At 43.2% G+C, this 19432-nt stretch overlaps 1 protein-coding gene across 2 annotated transcripts in view; it reads left to right on the forward strand.

Moving 5' to 3' along the window:
* Positions 1–12354: 12354 nt before the first annotated feature.
* Positions 12355–19432, forward strand: part of mipepa (mitochondrial intermediate peptidase a) — a 172719-nt gene continuing 165641 nt past the window's right edge. For both annotated transcript variants that reach the window (XM_078545421.1, XM_078545422.1), the window contains exons 1-3: positions 12355–12583; positions 15760–15933; positions 18337–18425. In XM_078545421.1, coding sequence (XP_078401547.1) covers positions 12434–12583; positions 15760–15933; positions 18337–18425 — 413 coding nt within the window. In that variant the 5' untranslated portion in view covers positions 12355–12433. The remainder of the gene's footprint in view (positions 12584–15759; positions 15934–18336; positions 18426–19432) is intronic.

Raw genomic sequence — 19432 nt, forward strand, 5'->3', positions numbered from 1 at the left:
GGCAGCAGATGCAATTTCTTCATTTTGCATCAGTCTACTATGCGATCTGCATTTGAGCCACAATGGCAAACCAAAGGGTGCCTATTTGGCAACAATGGCTTACGCTGACGATGGCTATGGCAAACACATTCTCGAGCGCACCCAAAAATTTTGGTCTCCAAATCTGTGTCTCCAAGATCAAGGTTTTGTTTGTCAGCAGCAGGCAAAGGCTATAAAGCACCAGACATAACCATTGATGGCACCAGTCTCAAGGTTGCAGAAAAATTCTCACACCTCTCTCACACCTTCTCTAGGAATGCCACTATTGACGAAGATATCCATGTAGTCACCCAGAAACCAAGTTCGCTTATGGCCAATTCCATGCTTATGTCTGGAAACATAGAAGCAGCATAACATTAAGCTGAAGACTAAAATCAGCTCCAACAGGCCATTGTCCTAAGCACCTGTGCATGGCGCTGAATCTTGAGTTTGCTAGAGGCACCACATCAAAGCCCTGGAATGCTTCCACCAAATACAATCGAGGTCCACCTTGAGAATTCGATGGAAGGACAAAATTACAAACAACGAGGTCCTCCATTGTGCTGGGGTCAACAGCATGGAGATCACTCTCCAGAAAATTCAACTTAGAAGGATAGGCCATGTCTCCTGCATGGATGACTATAGGATTCCCAAGCAGATCTTCTATGGGTAATTATCTCAGGGCAAAGAACATCAAGGTGGTCAGTGCAAATTATATAAGGACACCCTAAAAAAAGAATCTTGCAAACTTCTACACAATATATCACCTCTCTTGGGAAAACACTGCAGCCAACCAGTCCATGTGGGAGCAAGCAATGAAATTTGGTTCATTATGTTTGAGGACCATCTACCCCAAACTTGCAACATCTGACATGCCCAGAGGAAGGCCAAAAGTGACACTGCTGCAAAAGTTCCTCCAAGCACCAACAATGACAATATGAATTGCCATTTCGCTGGATGTCCATGCCAATCCCACATTGGACTCTCAGTCATGAGAGGACCCACAGAAGATGATGACATCATTTACAACTGGATGTATTAAAACAATGAGAAGTCTACCATGACACTGAAGTTATGGCTGATGACTCCGGTCTGCAACTCCCGCACATGTGTAAAGCATACATACAATAAATTGCGGAAGTGAAGGCCACCGGCATACTGAAACAATATGTCTGATGCCTGGAGGAGCCCGACAGTAATCGGCAGAGGAGGTTTCAAGATTTGGGTGTTCAGCTGCATGCTGCACAACCTCATCATCCTGATGGGACTGCCCTTGCCACCAGCTATATGGCCAGCGGCTGAGAAGCAAAAAATGAGGAGGAAGAGGAAGGGAGGTGGCAACCAAGACAACCCCTTTCTGGCTGGGCTGTCCATGATTAATTCATCTGAGTACAATTTCAGTAACCAAAATCACGATTCCCCATTCACCAAAGCCTGACACCTCCCTTCCCTCTGTCAATGACCATTACAGCATTTGCTTGGTAATAGATACCAGCTGATGTTAACACTGGACAACTCAGATCCCAGACTGAAACCTGACTTGATAGATCCTAACTTTTTTATATACCGTGGAGGAAAGTTCCTGGGCTTTCACAGAAAGTCACAGGAGTCTGCTGATGAAGTTTTAACACAAAGAATAAAATATTTATTAAACAAGAGAAGTGAACGATGTTACACCAGGCAAAAAGGTTGGAAAGATCTCAATACAAACACGAGAAAATGATTCAAACTCACGCTATTTTTTCTATCCTAATTATAAGTTTATAGACACATACAAATTCAGAAAGATATAACAATTTACCATTTCTATTGTATGTGTTAATCTTCAGGGTCAGTATGTGGTACATGTGAACCAACTGGCGAACTGTGGTCAGACACATCACGCTCCAAAGTAAATGACAGATGTGACCAAAGCAGATTGTACAGATTTCTCAACAACTCACCCAGATACTTGTCACACAGTGAGCCAACCGATCTCACTAAAACTTTGTCTTTCTCGCAAGGGTTTCCAATCTCCACATTTGAAGATCTTGCCTTGGAATTCTCTCCAAAAGTTGCTTCCACTCCAACAACTTCTACAAAGATCCACCTCCAGAGTTTCACTCTTGTCTTCTGAGATTCATTTCCTCAGGATCTCCGCTTACACTCAAGTTTCATCATCCGAGCACACTTTCAGATCTTCGGCCGTACCAAGCAGAACACTACTGCTCCAAAGGGATGACTTTGCTCTTACGGCCTGCAGCACAGGGTCACCAAACTTTGCCTGCCCCCTCAGATCTTCTCAGCTTCTCTCAAGCTGACTTTGCTTCATCTCTCTCTCTTTAATTTGGAGCTTATTTCTCTGCTCCTTTCTCTCAACCTAACTTAACAGGATCTGTTTCTGATCTATGTCCTTGTCCCTTACCTGGGACTCTCTTCTGCGATCTGTTTCTCATTCCTGTCTTTGTCCTTGCCTGGGACCTTCTGCTGGGACCTCCCTCTGCCCTCCTCCCTGGGACACCTTCAGCACAATGGCACTCTGATTCAGGTTGCCTGACCTGCTACTTCGCGCTGTTTGACTTCCTCTCTTCTGTGCAGACGTGCAGGGCCGGTTCTTGGCCTGAAGGACGGAAAAAACACTAATTGTGCATCTGCAGCCATTTCCCAGCTGGCGCATGCACAGAAGGCCCAAGGCCAGCTGGGAAGGGGAGTTTCCGACCTCTGAGGTAAGAATTTGCGTTTCTTAACATTGGCCACAATACAAAAATAAAAGCCACCACAAAATAAGAATTCTAAACCAAATTTATAAATGAAATCATTCCACATTGGAGGGGGCGGTGGTGTATTGGTAATGTCACCAGACTAGTAATCCAGAGGCCCAGGCTAATGCTCTGGGGATATGGCTTTGGATCCCACACAACAGCTGGTGGATTTAAATTCAGTTAATAAACCTGGAATTAAAAAGCTAGTCTCCGTAATAGTGACCATTGAAACCATTGTCGATTGTTGTAAAAGCCCATCTGGTTCACTTATGTCCTTTAGGGATGGAAATTTGCCATCATTACGTGGTCTGGCCTATATGTGACTTCAGACCCACAGCGCTGTAGTTGACTCTTAATTGCCCTCTGATATGGCCTAGCAAGCTACTCAGTTGCATCAAATTTCTATGACGTGTACAAAAAGGAATGAAACCATACGGATCACCCAGGATCGACCTAGGCACGGGAAATGACAATGGAAAACTCAGCCCTGTCGACCCTTAAAAGTCCTCCTTACTTACATCTGGGGGTTTGTCCCAAAATTGGGAGAGCTGTCCCACAGACTAGTCAAGCAACAGACTGACATTGTCACACTCACGGAATCATGCCGTACAATGTCCCAGACACCTCCATCCCTGGGTATGTCCTGTCCCACAAACAGGGCAGACCCACCAGAGCGATGGTGCAGTGGTATACAGTTAGGAGGAGTTGCCCAGGGAGTCCTAAACATTGACTCTGGACCCCATGAAGTCTCATGACATCAGATCAAACATGGGCAAGGAAACCTCCTGCTAATTATCACCCACGCACCACACCACCCCGCCCCCCCACACCCTAGCTGATGAATCAGTGCTCCTCCATGTTGAACACCACTTTGAGGAAGCACTGAGGTGGCAAAGGCACAGGATGTACTCTGGATGGGAGACTTCAATGTACATCACCAAGAGTGGCTCGGTAGTACCACTTCTGACCAAGCTGCTGAGACCTAAAGGACATAGCTGCTAGACTGGGTCTGCGGCAGGTGGTGAGGGAACCAACAACAGGGCAAGACCTACTTGACCTCGTCCTCATCAATCTACCTGTTGCAGTGCATCTGTCCAAGACAGCATTGGTAGGAGTGACCACAGCACAGTCCTTATGGAGTCGAAGTCCCGCCTTCACACTGAGGATACCCTCCATCGTGTTGTGTGGCTCTACCACCTTGCTAAATGGGATGGATTTCGAACAAATCTAGCAACTCAAAACTGGGCATCCACAAGGCACTGTGGGCCATCAGCAGCAGCAGAATTGTATACAACCACAATCTGTAACCTCATGGCCCGGTATATCCCCCATTCTACCATTACCATCAAGCCGGGCGATCAACCCTGGTTCAATGAAGCGCGCAGGAGGGCATGCTAAGAGCAAAAAAATGAGGTGTCAACCTGGTGAAGCAATAACACAGGACTACTTGCGTGCCAGAGAAAGCAGCATGCGACAGACAGAGCTAAACAATCCCACAACCAACAAATCAGATCTAAGCTCTGCAGTTTTGCCACATCCAGTCATGAAAGGTGGTGGACAATTAAACAACTCACTGGAGGAGGAGGCTCCACAAATATCCCCATCTTCAATCATGGGGAAGCCTAGCACATCAGTGCAAAAAACAAGGCTGAAGCATTTGCAACAATCTTCACCCATAAGTGCCGAGAGGATGATCCATCTCGGCCTCCTCCCGAGGTCCCCAGCATCACAGATACCAGTCTTCAGCCGATTCAATTCACTCCACGTGATATCAAGAAACAGCTAAAGACACTGGGCACTACAAAGGCTATGGGTCTTTACAACATTCCAGCAATAGTGCTGAAGACTTGTGCTCTGGAACTAGCTGCACCCCCAGCCCAGCTGTTCCAGTTTGGCTACAACACTGACATCTACCCAGCAATGTGGAAAATTGTCCAGGTGTGTCCTGTACACAAAAAGCAAGGACAAATCCAACCTGGTCAATTACCGCCCTATCAGTATACTCTTGATCATCAGCAAAATGATGAAAGGAGTCACTTTCAGTGCTATCAAGCGGCACTTACTCAGCAATAACCTGCTTGCAGACACCCAGTTTGTGCTCCGCCAGGGTCATTCAGCTCCTGACATCATTACAGCCTTGGTTTAAACATGGGCAAAACAGCTGAACTCAAGGGGTGAGGTGAGAGTGACTGCCTTTGATATCAAGGTAGCATTTGATTAAATGTGGTATGGATGTGGGGAGGCAGGGAAAGAGGCACCCCCTTTTCACTGTCCAGCAGCTCACAGGATTAAACCTGTGGGCGCAGGCCTCTCCTGCTGCCTATTAAATCATAGCAGTGGCAGGATGAGGCCTTTAATTGCCCACTTTATTTGCTGGACTTTAATTGCCCACTCCCTTATTCAAAAAGGGAGGGAGACAGAAATCAGTAAACTACAGGCCAATTAGCTTAACATCTGTCATAGGGAAAATGTCAGAAGCTATTATTAAAGATGTTATAGCAGGGCACTTGGAAAATTTCAGGGTAATCAGGTAGAGTCAACATGGCTTTGTGAAGGGGACATCATGTCCAACCAATTTATTAGGATTCTTTGAAGAAGTAACATATGTGTGGTGTTATGACCAGGATGGGAGGAGTGTGAGTATCATCTAGCCCCATTACTCTGCAGGCCTTAGCATTAATTTAAAAGTTTAATTTTCTCACTAAAATGACCAGCTGTTTACCTTCACTGCTGGTACCCAGAATAAGAGACTTTAACCAGGCTTCTTTCAATGAACTCAGAACTATTGTTTATTATAAAACAAAACTTTTCTTTTAACAAGTTGCAAGAATTGGTTAACACACAGTTGTGGTCTGGAAGTATAACTATATATCTCTGCTTAAAAAACTCACCCAGCACGCACATACACAAACAAACAAAAGGCAACAGATAGAGTCTCTCTCTGCAGAGATGGGCTTTAGAGAATAGGTATTATGAGATACAGGATTAAGTTTGCAGGGTCTTGATGCTGTCGATCTGGAGTTCCCTCAACTGAAGCAGGTCACGGCGGATGTCTGGAAGTTCTCCCCAACAGAACTTCGGCGTGGAGAAGAATGTACACGGCTGGATCAATTCTTCCTGTCTCAGTTTTGCAGGTCCAAAAATGCAGACACTGTACACTCAGATGAGGATTATCTGGCAACAGGTTGATAAGCGCACACAGTTTCAAGTAAGGCAGAGAGAGAGAGAGAGAGAGAGAGAGTCAGCTGGGGTAGCCTTCCTTTCTCAGCTTATTTCCCAACAAGACTGTGTAGAAATCTACAGGTTCAAAATTTAAAGTTTACCTCTGCCATGTGATTTCCAGTGAAAAACTCCAGCCTTTGTCTTCAGTTCCCACCCGCCCCTATTAATTAAGGTGGTTGCAATTCAAAACAAACCCAGCTCTTCCTCAAGTAGTATGCAGGTTAGGTGGTTTCTTAGAAGAGGCCTGCTTGTTGACAGTTCCAAGGTGAACGTATGACCCTTTTAAAAAAAAAACCTCCACGTCAGCATCCAATTTTTCCATATAATGCCATATCCTTCCATATTTAAAATAAAAATTCAGTCTTGAAAGATATGATTCTAACAGGAGAACTGGTGGATGTACTGTACTTAGATTTCCAGAAAGCATTTGATAAGGTGCCACATCAAAGGTTATTGCGAAAAAATAAAAGCTCATGGTGTAGGGGGTAACATATTGGCATGGATTGAAGATTGGCTAGCTAACACGAAACAGAGGGTAGGCATAAATGGGTCATTTTCTGGTTGGCAAGATGTAACGAGTGGTATGCCACAGGGATCAGTGCTGGGGCCTCAACTTTTTACAGTTTATATAAATTACTTGGACGAAGGGACCGGAGGTATGGTTGCTAAATTTGCTGATGGCACAAAGATAGGTAGGATTGTAAGATGTGAGGTGGATACAAGGAGGCTACAAAAGATATGGATAGGTTAAGTAAGTGGGTAAAGACCCAGCAAATGGAGTATAATGTGGGAAAGTGTGAAATTGTCCATTTTGGCAGGAGAAATAAAAAAGAAGCATATTGTCTAAATGGTGAGAGATTGCAGAGCTCTGAGAAGCAGAGGGATCTAGGTGTCCTAGTGCATGAATCGCAAAAAGCTAGGATGCAGGTGCAGCAAGTAATTAGGAAAACTGGCAGAATGTTATCGTTTATTGCAAGGGGAATTGAATACAAAAGTAGGGAGGTTATGCTTCGGTTCTACAGAGCATTGGTGAGAACACATCTGGAGTACTGCGCATACAGTATTGGTCTTCTTATTTAAAGAAGGATGTAAATGCATTGGAAGCAGTTCAGTGAAGGTTTTCTAAACTAATACCTGGGCTGGGTGGGCTGTCTTATGAGGACAGGCTAAGCTTGTATCCGCTAGAGTTTAGAAGAGTAGGAGGCAACTTATTGAAACATATAAAGTCCTGAGGATTCTTGACAGGGTCAGTGGAGAGAATGTTTCCTCTTGTGGGAGAATATAGTACTAGGGGCTAGTGTTTAAAAATAAGGGTCGCCCACTTAGGATAGAAATTAGGAAAAAAATTTTCTCTGAGGGTTGAGAGTCTTTGGAACCCTTTTCCTCAAAAAACGGTGGAAGCAGAATCTTTGAATATTTTTAAGGCCGAGGTAGATTGATTCTTGATAAGCAAAGGGGGTCAAAGGTTATTGGGGTAGGCAGGAATGTGGAGTTGATATTACAATCAGAGCATCTATGATCTTATTGAATGGTGGAGCAGGCTTGAAGGTTGGAGTCATATCTAGCACAAAGGAGGATGGATATGGTTGTTGGAGGTTAATCATCTCGGTCCCAAGACATCGCTGCAGCAGTTCCTCAGAGTAGTGCCCTACGCCCAACTATCTTCAGTTGTTTCATCAATTATCTTTCCTTCACTATAAGGTCAGAACTGGAGATGTTCACTTATGATTTCACAATGTTCAGCACCATTCATGACTGTTCAGATACAGAAGCAGTCCATGCCCATATGCAGCAAGACCTGGACAACATTCAGGCTTGGGCTGATAAGTGGCAAGTAACATTTGTGCCACACAAGTGCCAGGCAATGACCATCTCCCCTTGATATTCAATAGCATTACCCAGAGGCTAGTAGGGGCCTGGACTTGGCTGCCTGAAAGGGTAGTCAAGGCAGAAACCCTCAACTCATTTAAAAGATGTCTGGATATGCACCTCAAGTCTCAGAGCCTGCTGGGCTACAGATCAAATGCTGGAAAGTGGGATTAGGCTGGGTGGCTCATTTTTCGGCTCACGCAGACACGATAAGGCAGGTGGCCTCTTTCTGTGCTATAAACTTTCTATGATTCTATTACCATTACTGAATCCCTCATTATCAACATCCCGGGGTTACCATCAGCCAGGACCAGCTATATAAACACTGTGGCTACAAGAGCAGGTCAGAGGCTGGGAATTCAGCAAAGAGTAACTTACCTCCTGACTCCCCAAAGCCTGTCCAGCATCTTTAAGGCACATGTCAGGGTTATGATGGAATACTCTCCACTTGTCTGGATGGGTGCAGCTCCAGCAACACTCAAGAAGTTTGACAGAGTGGAGGTGGTGGTGGTACGGTGGTATTGTCAGTGGACTAGTATTCCAGAGACCCAGGGTAATGCTCTGGCAGACCCAGGTTCAAATCCCACCATGGCAGATGGTCTGATGATGACCACAAAACCATTGCCGATTGCTGTAAAAACCCATCAGGTTCACTAATGTCCTTTAGAGAAGGAAATCCTTACTTGGTTGGGTGTACATGTGACTCCAGCCCCAAGTCTTGATGCATATGGACATGGACTGCTTCTGTATCTGAATAGTCACAAATGGTGCTGAACATTGTGAAATCATAAGTGAACAACTCCAGTTCTGACCTTATGGTGGAGGAAAGATCATTGATGAAGCAGCTGAATATGGTTAGGCATAGGGCACACCCTGAGGAACTGCTGCAGCGATGTGGTTGACTCTTAGATGCCCTCTGAACAAGGACAGTTCAGGATGAGCAATAAATGCTGGCCAAGCCAGTGATACCCACATCACATCCCATGAATGAATAAAATACCATCTATGACAAAGCAGCCCAATTTATTGCTACCCCATCCACCACCTCCAACATCCACTCCTTCCTTTCATCATTGATGCACAGTGGCAACAGTGTGTACCATCTACAAGATGCAACTCAGCAAGGCTCCTTTTACAGCACCTGCGAAACCCAAGACTTCTACCACCTATACGGAAAAGCAGATGTGTGGGAACACCACCACCTGCAAGTTCCCTTCCAAGCCAGACACCATCCTGACTAGGAACTACATTGCTGTTCCTTCACTGTCTTTGGGTAAAAACCCTGAAACTCCCTCCCTAACAGAACTGTGAATGTACCTACACCATATGGACTGCAGCAGTTCAAGATGGCAGCTCACTACGACCTTTTCAAGGGCAATTTGGAATGGGCAATAAAAATGCTGGTCTAGCTAGTGATGCCCACATCCCGTGAAAGAACAAAAAAATTATCTGTGCATTCTCATAGTGTCTGTCTTCTGTGTGCTTTTGCCTGTCCTCATGCTCAAGTCCTGGAGTTGGATTTGAACCCACAACCTTCTAACTTAGAATTGAGAGTGTTATCAACAGTCATGGCTGACACACAGGAAATGCAGGCTATGCTGGAAAGGATAGGCTACAAGATCTGACCAAGCTCTGTTACAAGCTGGTGCTGGAGTCCACCATACTCCATGACAGTGATCACAGGCTTTCTGGCAGGCTTCCAACGCACCAAGGGTTTTATTATACGTACCCAATAGTATTCTTTTGTAGGCATACCCACCAAAATGCTCATCAGAGTCCTCTGCAGCAGAACTAGTGTGTGATCTTGCCTTCCAGTGATAAGGCCTCTGCGATGTCCTGCTCCCTGCCCTGGCTGCCTACTAATGCAGTGTCTTATCACATAAACTACCCTCTAAGATATGTGCAGTGTTAATATCTGAGCCGGTGGCTGCAAGTGTGAAATCAAGTGACGGTGCTGTGTCTTCATTTATAATAATATTTGTTTTAGGTTTTTAGTGAATTTTGTCTTTTTTTAAAGTCAGTTTGAAGTTGACAATGGATAAGCATATGTTGTTTCCTTTGTTCTTTTGGAACATTGTCAAAGGAAGTAGTGAAAAATGAATGTTAGGGAGTTGGAGAATTAGGAGTATTAGGGAAGAGGACCATTGGGTGCAGGAATGGTAGGAGAGGAACTTCCTGAGGTTTTGGAGTACTTGAGTGGAAATGTAAAAGGCAGGATAAGGAGTGTAGGTGAAAGAGAGATCTTAGTGTGTGGATGAGCTGGGATGGTGGTGAGAAGCCTGGTTGAACGTAGGAGCAATTGTTGAGGATCATGGTGGTGGGAACAGTGGGAATAGGGTATCATAGGCAAAAGCTTTATAGTCACATTTGTGACCATGGCCATGCAATTGCTTACTATGCTTCTGCAATCATGGTAAAAGTGGAAGTGTGGCTTGAAGAGTTTCAAGTGGTTCCCTGATTATGGTCAGGAAGGCATTAAAGGGGATCTAGCTGTAGGTGGTGATCATGTCTATTTGGGGTAGAAGCAATTAAAAGTGGGAGGAATAAGGCAGTAGCAAGGGGATACAAATTTTGTTCAAGGCAACCAGGTTTTGTGGAGATAATAAGTAGAGGGAAAAAAAATGGTCACAGGATGGAGTGGTGAGGCAGAAAGCATAGCAACTTTAGGGGGATAAAAGTGAGAGGAAGGAGAAAAATAAATTGTAGGCTGTAAGCATAAAACACAAAGGGGAAGAAATTCATTTGTGAACTGGCACTGTGTAGACTTTAATTCACGGGAACAGGCAGCAACCCTGTAAGACCCACTTGTTGTCCTTCAATGATATCAATGAAGAAAGCTGTGCGGGACACACAGATAGCGGGCTGCAGCATGACCACCAGGAATCGATGCAAGTCTAGCGGTGCTATGTGAATGATTTTCTCATTCTGTGAGTTACAGATTTCCATTACGCTGTGAGAAAAAGTGTTCTTGATTTCACCCCCTTGTTCAGGATTCCCCCACAAGAGGAATTTGTTTCTTAGTATCCAAACTACCAAATTCTTTCATCATTACAAGCATCTCAGTTAGGTCACCTATAAACTATTTAAATGCAAGTGAACCCCAGCAAATGTTTTGCAACCTGTCTTCATATTTTAATAAGACTGGTATCATTCTGATGAAGCTGTACTGGCGCTCTCTCCTGTAACCCAATTTTTTCACCCAGAGGGTGGTGGGGTTCTGGAACTCCCTTCCTCCATATTCTTCTGGGAATCATTAGTCTCTGTCCGTATTTACTACCAAGTTTACTTCACCTCTTCTTTACTGGCTGCTCCTCTGTCAGTTCTACTCTCACTAACCACGTTGTTGCTGCTCTCGACTCTACAGAAAATAAATTCCCAGGTCGAGCCTAAACCCTTGCTCAAGCCCAGCCTCTCCGAACATTACCTCCATCAACTGTCCCCGAGGCTTCTCCTCTTCCCTGATCCCCAAACCCTGGTCTCTCTCGCAAGTCCTAATTGCCCCTCTCTTCCCCTGAAATCCTCTCGAGTTCACCGTTTTGTAGTCTCACTCTCTCCCTAATCCCAGGCATGCATTCTCCAGTCCCACATGTCTGTCCTTGGCCTGGTGCATTGTTCCAGTGAAGCTCAACGCAAACTGGAGGAACAGCACCTCATCTTCCAACTAGGCACTTTACAGCCTTCCGGACTGAATATTGAGTTCAACAATTTTAGATCATGAACTCTCTCCTCCATCCCCACCCCCCGTTCCGATCCCCCCTTTTCTTTCCAATAATTTATATAGATTTTTCTTTTCCCACCTACTTCCATTATTTTTAAATGTATTTCCATCCATTGCTTTATCTCTACTTTTTAGCCTATTTCGACTCCTTCACCCCACCCCACCCCTACTAGGGCTATCTGTACCTTGCTCGTCCTGCTTTCTACCCTCAATTAGCACATTCCTTAGATAATATCACCACCTTCAACACCTCTTTGTCCTTTTGTCTATGACATCTTTTGGTTATCTCCACCTATCACTGGCCCTCTATCCAGCTCTACCCTCCCTTTCCTTAAACCAGCTTATATTTCACCTCTTTTCTATTTTTACTTAATTCTGTTGAAGAGTCATTCGGACTCGAAACGTTAACTGTGTTCCCCTCCGCAGATGCTGCCAGACCTGCTGAGTTTTTCCAGGTATTTTTATTTTGGACTTCCAGCATCTGCAGTTTTTTGCTTTTATCCATTCTCCAGTCCCTCACTTCCCCATACACGATTCATTCTCCCTCATTTCAAACACCTCATCTTCCCTAAATCCCAATTCCCCCTTCACTCTTTTGCACAGCTGTTACAAATATATCAATGGTCCCACGCCCACTCAGCCACGTGACCCGCTGAAGTGTCAATGCTAAGGCCCCGCCTCCTCCGTTGCTAGGTTACCGGTCAGGCGTTCGATTACGCGCATGCCCCGTTTCAGAAAGCGCCAGGAGCGAAAAACTCCAACTCCCATAATGCTGTCCAACGGCACGCAGGCGCAGTAGTTTCCAATGGCGGAAGTCGCTAATGTGCAGGTTACGTGGTGAGTGCCGGTGTGCGAGCTCCAGGACATGTTGAACAGACGGATACTGATGCTCTTTAAATGTATTCGAGGCCGTCGCTTAAAAACGTACAGGAATGTCTCCACTTCGTGGTCTCCGGTCGGAGCGGCCTTCAATGCCAGACCGAGGAGGAAGGCGGATTTATTTGGGAAGAACGTGGTGAGTTCTTTTGGTGAAATGGGCACGAGGCTGGTGCCAGTTAAACTGTTCACGTTCAGGCTGGCCGGTTCAGCAGCTATGTTCTACACAGCAAGATCCCAGAGGTGAACGATTTCCTGGTGATTCTGTTTGAGACGCTATGTCGGGCAGGTTACCACCTAATAGTACCATTGATCTCCTGAACCATTAGAATATCAACCTTGCTTTAACTTCGTCAGCCCAGGGAATGTCCTCAGCATTTCAGAAAAATGTAACCCTCCAGCCTTTTGACTCAAAAGCAAGTCTGTTATTAATTGATCTAGTCGCACATGCTCCAGGAAGAGGCATTTTTATTGGTTGTTGCTACCTCATTGTATGAGCCTATAGCATTCAGTTTAAGTTTGTGGTCTGAAGTTAGCAGGGCAAGAAACGTCTTTGTACAATGAGCCTAGTTTGCAAACTGTAGTTATTTTAAAATTAAATTATTTTCATAAACACATTTCAAAATTGCTGAATTATGTTTAACACAGTAAAAGAGATGGCCATGTTCGTTTACATACAATTGTGATTGACATTTCAGTACAGTACTGAGGAATGCTGCATTGTTGGAATCCTAGAATCACAATAGGACACCACTTGGCCTGTCACCTATGTGCTGGCTCTCTGCAAGAGCAACTCGGCTAGTCCCATACCCCCCTGCCATTTCCCTGCAAATCTTTTCCATTCAGATAATCCAATACCCTTTTCAAAGCTACGATTGACTCTGACTTCACCACATTCTCAGGCAATACATTCCTGATCCTTATCATTCACTGCATTTGAAGTAAGTTTTCCTCTTGTCGCTCTTTCCTCCATTGCCGTTCCCTTTAAACCAATGTCTTCCAGTTCTCGATAGCTTCTCCAATGGGAACAGTTTCTCCCTATCCTGTCTAGATCCATCATGATTTTAAGCACCTATCAAGTTCCCTCTCAACCTCTTGAGGAGAATAATCCCAGCTTTTCAAATTTTGAAATTCTACTCTCTATTCAAAGATCCAAGATATAGCAAAAAAAAAGCTGTGGTCCTAGCACAGTTGGAAAATAGTCATTTACACTATTTGCTGTTTTCTGTTTTCAAGGTGACTTTTTATCCAACTGGACACACCCTCCGATTCCATTAGCCTCAGTTTTGTTATTCAGCTTATTGTATGGTTCTTTGTTGAATGCTTTCCAAAAATCCTTATAGACAACATCCACTGCATTCCGTTTATCAACTTTCTCTGTTACTTCATTAAAAAATTCAATTAGATTGGTCAAGCATGATCTGTCTTTGACAAATCTGTGCTGGATCTTCTTAATTAATTCAAACCTTTCTAAGTGCCTGTTGATTCCCTCCCCCCCCCTCCCATTATTACTTCTAAAACCTTACTCCCTATCGATGTTAAACTAACCAGACTGTCCTTGCATCCTTTCATGGAAAGAGTGTCACATTTGCTACTCTCCAATCCCCAAATACCTCCCCTTTATCTAGGGAGGCTTGGAAGATTATGACAAGCCCTTCCGCTATCTCCATCCCCACTTCTTTCAGCAACCTGGAATGCAAGCCATCCGGACCAGGTGACTTATCTACCCTAAGTAGAGCCAGCCTTTCCAGCACCATCTCCCTCTGAATTTTCACTCTATCCATTGCTTCATCCTGGATCATATTGTGTCCAAATTGGCTGTTTACCTATTTAAATTACTCCACTTACTTCATTGTTTATGAAGTACTTTTGATACTTTTCTGAATGATGTGATCAGGTGCTCTATATATTCATTTTTTTTATAACTGTAAACGTTCATGGTTGGACCACCTGAATGTTAGTTTTTCCAACTTTGTCTTTAACATCATACAATGAAGGTTTAGTCCAAATGTTTTGTAGTCTGTCTGCGTTAATCCTTCAATTTCCCAGTTAAGTTTCAATCTGTGCTGGGCTAAATTTTATGTCCCAGTGTAGACTACTTCTTTCGATGAACAAGTATTGTAACTCTGAGTTCTATGATGTGTTGAGAAATGTTAATTTTTCACAGAGGTGTCAACCATGGTTCAGTTGGTAGCACTCTCACCTCTGAGTTAGAAGGTTCTGGGTTCTAATCTCGTTCCAGAGACTTGAGCACAAAAATCTAGGCTGTCAGAGGTGCTGTTAAACAGAGGGCCAATTTTCCTGCTCAGGTGGATGTAAAAGATCCTATTGCTCTATTTTGAAGAGGAGCAGGGGAGTTGCACTGTCTCCTGCCAACGCCATATGGCCGTGCAAGATGGCCACTGATACCCGTCTGCGCAGAAATCGAATTATATGCACACATTAGTTTAACCAGCACACCAACTCATTTTGCTTTCTAACTCGGTTATTGCAATATGTTCTTAGTTTGTGAATACCATGGGTCCCATACATCACTTAATTGGCAGGTTGCTTAGAATTTTGAGCTCAAACATTTTATTGACACTTGGAGAAAGTGTTACAGTATTTTACGAGGAGTGATGGAAAATCCAGAATTTCGACTCACTTTCAATGATTTCTGTCGCTCCTCAATTTATAAGCACTGTGAACATATGTCACTAAATATTCAATGATCTGAAAAATTCAGTCAAGACAGGAAAGAAAACTGTTGCAATGTTGTACTGAACTCATTAATTCTAGTAGTTTAGCAAAGGGGCAGAATCCTGCCTGAAAACATCTGCATAGTCATGTTCTCAAATCTCTTCAGTTTAAGAAGGATCAATGAACTAATGACGTTGCAGAACGAAATATGGTTTTGCAAAGTACTGGCAGCCACTTTATTTTGATGTATGGTATGTAGTTCTTGAAGTAAATAAGCTGGGTTTGTGTTGCACATTATCCCCTATAAAGATGGCGGCTGTGCATACACCCTGCTGCTCATTGCCCCAATAAAGATGGCGACTGCGTATGCTCGGCATTGGCAACAGCCGTGGAGTTAATCTGGTGTCCTGGTCAATCTTTATCCTTCAATCAACATTACAGAAACAGACTGTTTGGTCGTTAACACAATGTTGTTTGTGTGAACTTGCTGTGTCCAAATTGCTGCATTTCTATACTACAACAATGGCTACACTTCAAAAATACTTTATTTGTTGTAAAGTCCTTTGTGCTATCCTGTGATCATGAGAAACATTATATAAATGCATGCTATGAACTGAAGTTTCCTATTTTTTTAAGGGCCTTTTTGGTGTACATGAGCTGAGTTCCCCAGTAGGATTTCAGGTGGCTCAAGAAAATGCATTAAAAGAAACTGAACAGTTAGTGGAGCAAGCCTGTAGAACACCACCTGGTCCTCAGGTTGTTCAGATCTTTGACAGACTTTCGGACTGTCTTTGTCGAGTTGCTGATTTGGTAAGTAGAGAACTTTTTATTACTCATATAACTTCCAACTTTGGCAGCCAATAATTTTATAGTTAAATTAGTTTTGCCTTACTTTTGATCAAAAATGTGCTTGACATTGCAATTAAAGTGAAAATTCGTTTGCAGGAGGAAAGCTCCTGTAATAGTAAACTTGGCATTCAAGAAGAGCCACTTTTAGTTTATCAAATTGATTGTTCTGAAACGTGGAAGTATTAACAATTAAGCTAGTAAAACTGAAGGAGACGTTAAAGTTGACTATGCACTTAGGCTGCTTTGTGAAGTTGTATTTTCTCCTGTAAAGCCATTTTGTTTCTTAATTGAAAAACTGACCATATTACAACATTATTACGACTACATTATGATTACACCTTAAAAATGGCTGTAAAGTGCTTTGAGGCATCCTGAGGTTGTAAAAGGCACTATATAGAAGCAAGTTTTTTTTTGTGTAGTCAATTCAGTTGAATATAGAATGTCAGTCTAATTCCTGACTGCACTCTACAGTTGCCTTATGGATATCTATGCAGTATTTTGGAAGTTTGCTGATGTCGGTTAGCGATTTTTAATGAAAGTGGTTGTCAACAGTGCTATTAAGTGGATCTAAATCACTACTAACCTGCTCATCAGTGCTCAGTTTGGCTTCTGCTAAGGCCGCTTGGCTCCACTTACAGCCTTGATCCAAATATGGACACAACCCGAATCCGGAGGCGAGGTGAGAGTGACTGCCCTTGACATTAAGGCAGCATTTGACTAGGTATGGCATCAAGGAGTCCTGGTAAAGTCAGTGGGAATCAGGAGAAAAACTCTCCACTGGTTGGCTTCATACCTAGCACAAAGGAAGATAGCAGTAGTTGTTGGAGGTCAATCATCTTGGCCCCAGGGCATTGCTGCAAGGGTTCCTCAGGGCAGTGTCCTTGGCCCAACCATCTTTAACTGCTTCCTCATGACCATCATAAGGTCAGAAGTGGAGATGTTTGCTGATGATTGCACACTGTTAAGTTCCATTTACAAAGTGAAGCAGTCTATATCTGCATACAGCAAGACTTTGATAACATTCAGACTTGGACTGATAAGTGGCAAGTAGCATTTGCACCATATAAGCATCAGGCAATTACTGAGAGAATGTAACCGCCTCTGCATAACATTCAGTGGCATTACGATTGTGGAATTCCCCCACGATCGGTTCTCTTCCTTTTTACCATACCAATTTGAGTCTGTAGCTACACAATATGTATGTTAGTAAATTATTTGAAACATGTATGAAAATACATCTTGCACCCTTGTTGTACCACATTACACAGGATGCTGTCTTGGATAGACAACTATGAATAAAGCTCCTTAGACAGCACCTTCCAAACCTACGACCGCTACCATCTAAAAGGGCAAGGGCAGCAGATACATGGGAACACCACCACCTGAAAGTTCCCCTCCAAGCCACTCACCATCCTGACTTAGAAATATATTGCCGTTCCTTCACTCGCTGGGTCAATATCCTGGAACTCCCTCCCTAACAACACTGTGGGTGTACATGGACTGCACCACATGGACTGCAGTGGTTCAAGAAGGCAGCTCACCACCATCTTCTCAAGGATAATTAGGGATGGGCAGTAAATGCTGGCCTAGCCAGCGACACCTACATCCCATGAATTAATAAAAAAAAATTCACAAATTGATGTATGCCACCACCACTAGCTCTACAGAGTACTGTTTTAAAGCGTTTTTTTTTATCAGTGACCACATACTGGCCATTACCTGCTGTTTGGAATAATGTGTTGCATTTAGTCTTGAACTGTTTGGAATAGCGACCTTGCCAGGAATTGGGGCAAAGAATCTTGTACTTCCCTTTAAGTGTCTGAGTAAAGTTTATTTAACCTTCATTAAGTTTTACTATTTAGACATGCTTAATGTTTTTTATATTTTGCATTGATTTTATTGCTGGGTTAAAACTTTTGGTGTATTACTTTTTGGATCCTCTGTTTTCCTTTTTTTTCAGCATGTGACTTCCCAAGTAAAATCAACTTTATGACCTGAATTTGATTTCATGGGAAGTATGTACCTGAACAGGGCTGATGATACATTGTTGGGTTTTGTGGCATGTTATTTTAGGAAATGACACTCTCTTGCTATGCCCTGTATACAATATGCTTTCTGTGGCTGTCCGTGCACAGGCAGTTTGTTGGGATAATGGTATTTATTAATATCTTTCTTTCTGCAGAAGTCTGTATGTATGAGAAATTTAAATTTGCAAGTTGATTGGAACTTCAAAATGATGAGCCTGATATCTTTTTAACATTGGGTTATGAAATTACTGATTGCATATTTCTAGAGAAATAAGTAATTCCAACTAATGGAAAAGTAACATGATTTTGTCACTCATTACTGTACTTTTCATACTAGGCAGATTTTGTTAAGGTCGCACACCCAGACCCTTCATTCCGAGAAGCTGCGGAGATCACCTGTATGACCATTGGCACAGCGGTGGAAAAGTATGTTTTCAGAATTGACAGTGCAAGAACTATTTGTGCAAATTAAATGCTATTTCTGTGTAATTGCAGAAAATCAAAAGATAAACAAAGCCATTACTCCACACCTGAAAGCAGCAGCTAAAGCTGGCCTACACTTGAGGTGTGGTTTTGTATCTAATGTTGGCCCTTCAGTCAAGTAGCTGTTCTTATGAACAAAGGATGTTGGATTTTTCAATAATATGGGGCATTCTAAATGAATGCAACTTTGTCCTTGTTGTCTGAATATGCATTTCCAGCAGTGGTCAGTGGAACCTTTTGAGCTGTGACTCAGTCCCACACGTTGATTTGACCTGTGCTATGGGGAAAAACTCAATTAATTTTTGAATGTTTACTCTAGACCAGAGGTTCATAATTTTTCTTTTGTTGAGTTTTGGGGATTCATGTCCTATTTAGGCCCTAACCACACCTTCCCCACATCCACCCCTTCCTCACATCCCCCCCTCAAACTTATTCTAAGATCCGTGGCCTCCAAGACAATGTGAGGCAATAGGTCCCCGATCCCAGTGGCTTCAAACATCAGGACAAATTGAAAAGTTTGGAATATTTATCTACTTTCAATGACACAGGGATTGGATGCCTTACCTAGCCAACAGCTTAAATGTTCTCTACTTTCAAGTGGAAATCAGGTACCACATTAATGGATGTAAACTCACAAAACCAGAGGAAAGGCATTGTGAGGAGATTTTAGTGGAGTTTTAGCTTGTGAGAAGCAACTCAATTGGTCTAATACCCACTGTAGAAATTGGCAGAAATTCAAACATCCATAAATACATTAATATCATTGCTGTTTAGGGGATCTTTCCATGTGCAATTTAACTACCACATTCTTCTACAAAGTAAGTGACAACATTTCAAAAGCAGTTCATTTGGCTGTGAAATCTTTTGGGATATCTGAAGAGCATAAATAGCACTACATAAATGCAAAGTGCTTCTTTCTGTTCCAACTACCTAAAGTATAGGCACTAATG

Source organism: Cetorhinus maximus, chromosome 7 (assembly GCF_964194155.1).
Source record: "Cetorhinus maximus chromosome 7, sCetMax3.hap1.1, whole genome shotgun sequence".
NCBI classification, from domain to species: Eukaryota; Metazoa; Chordata; class Chondrichthyes; order Lamniformes; family Cetorhinidae; genus Cetorhinus; species Cetorhinus maximus.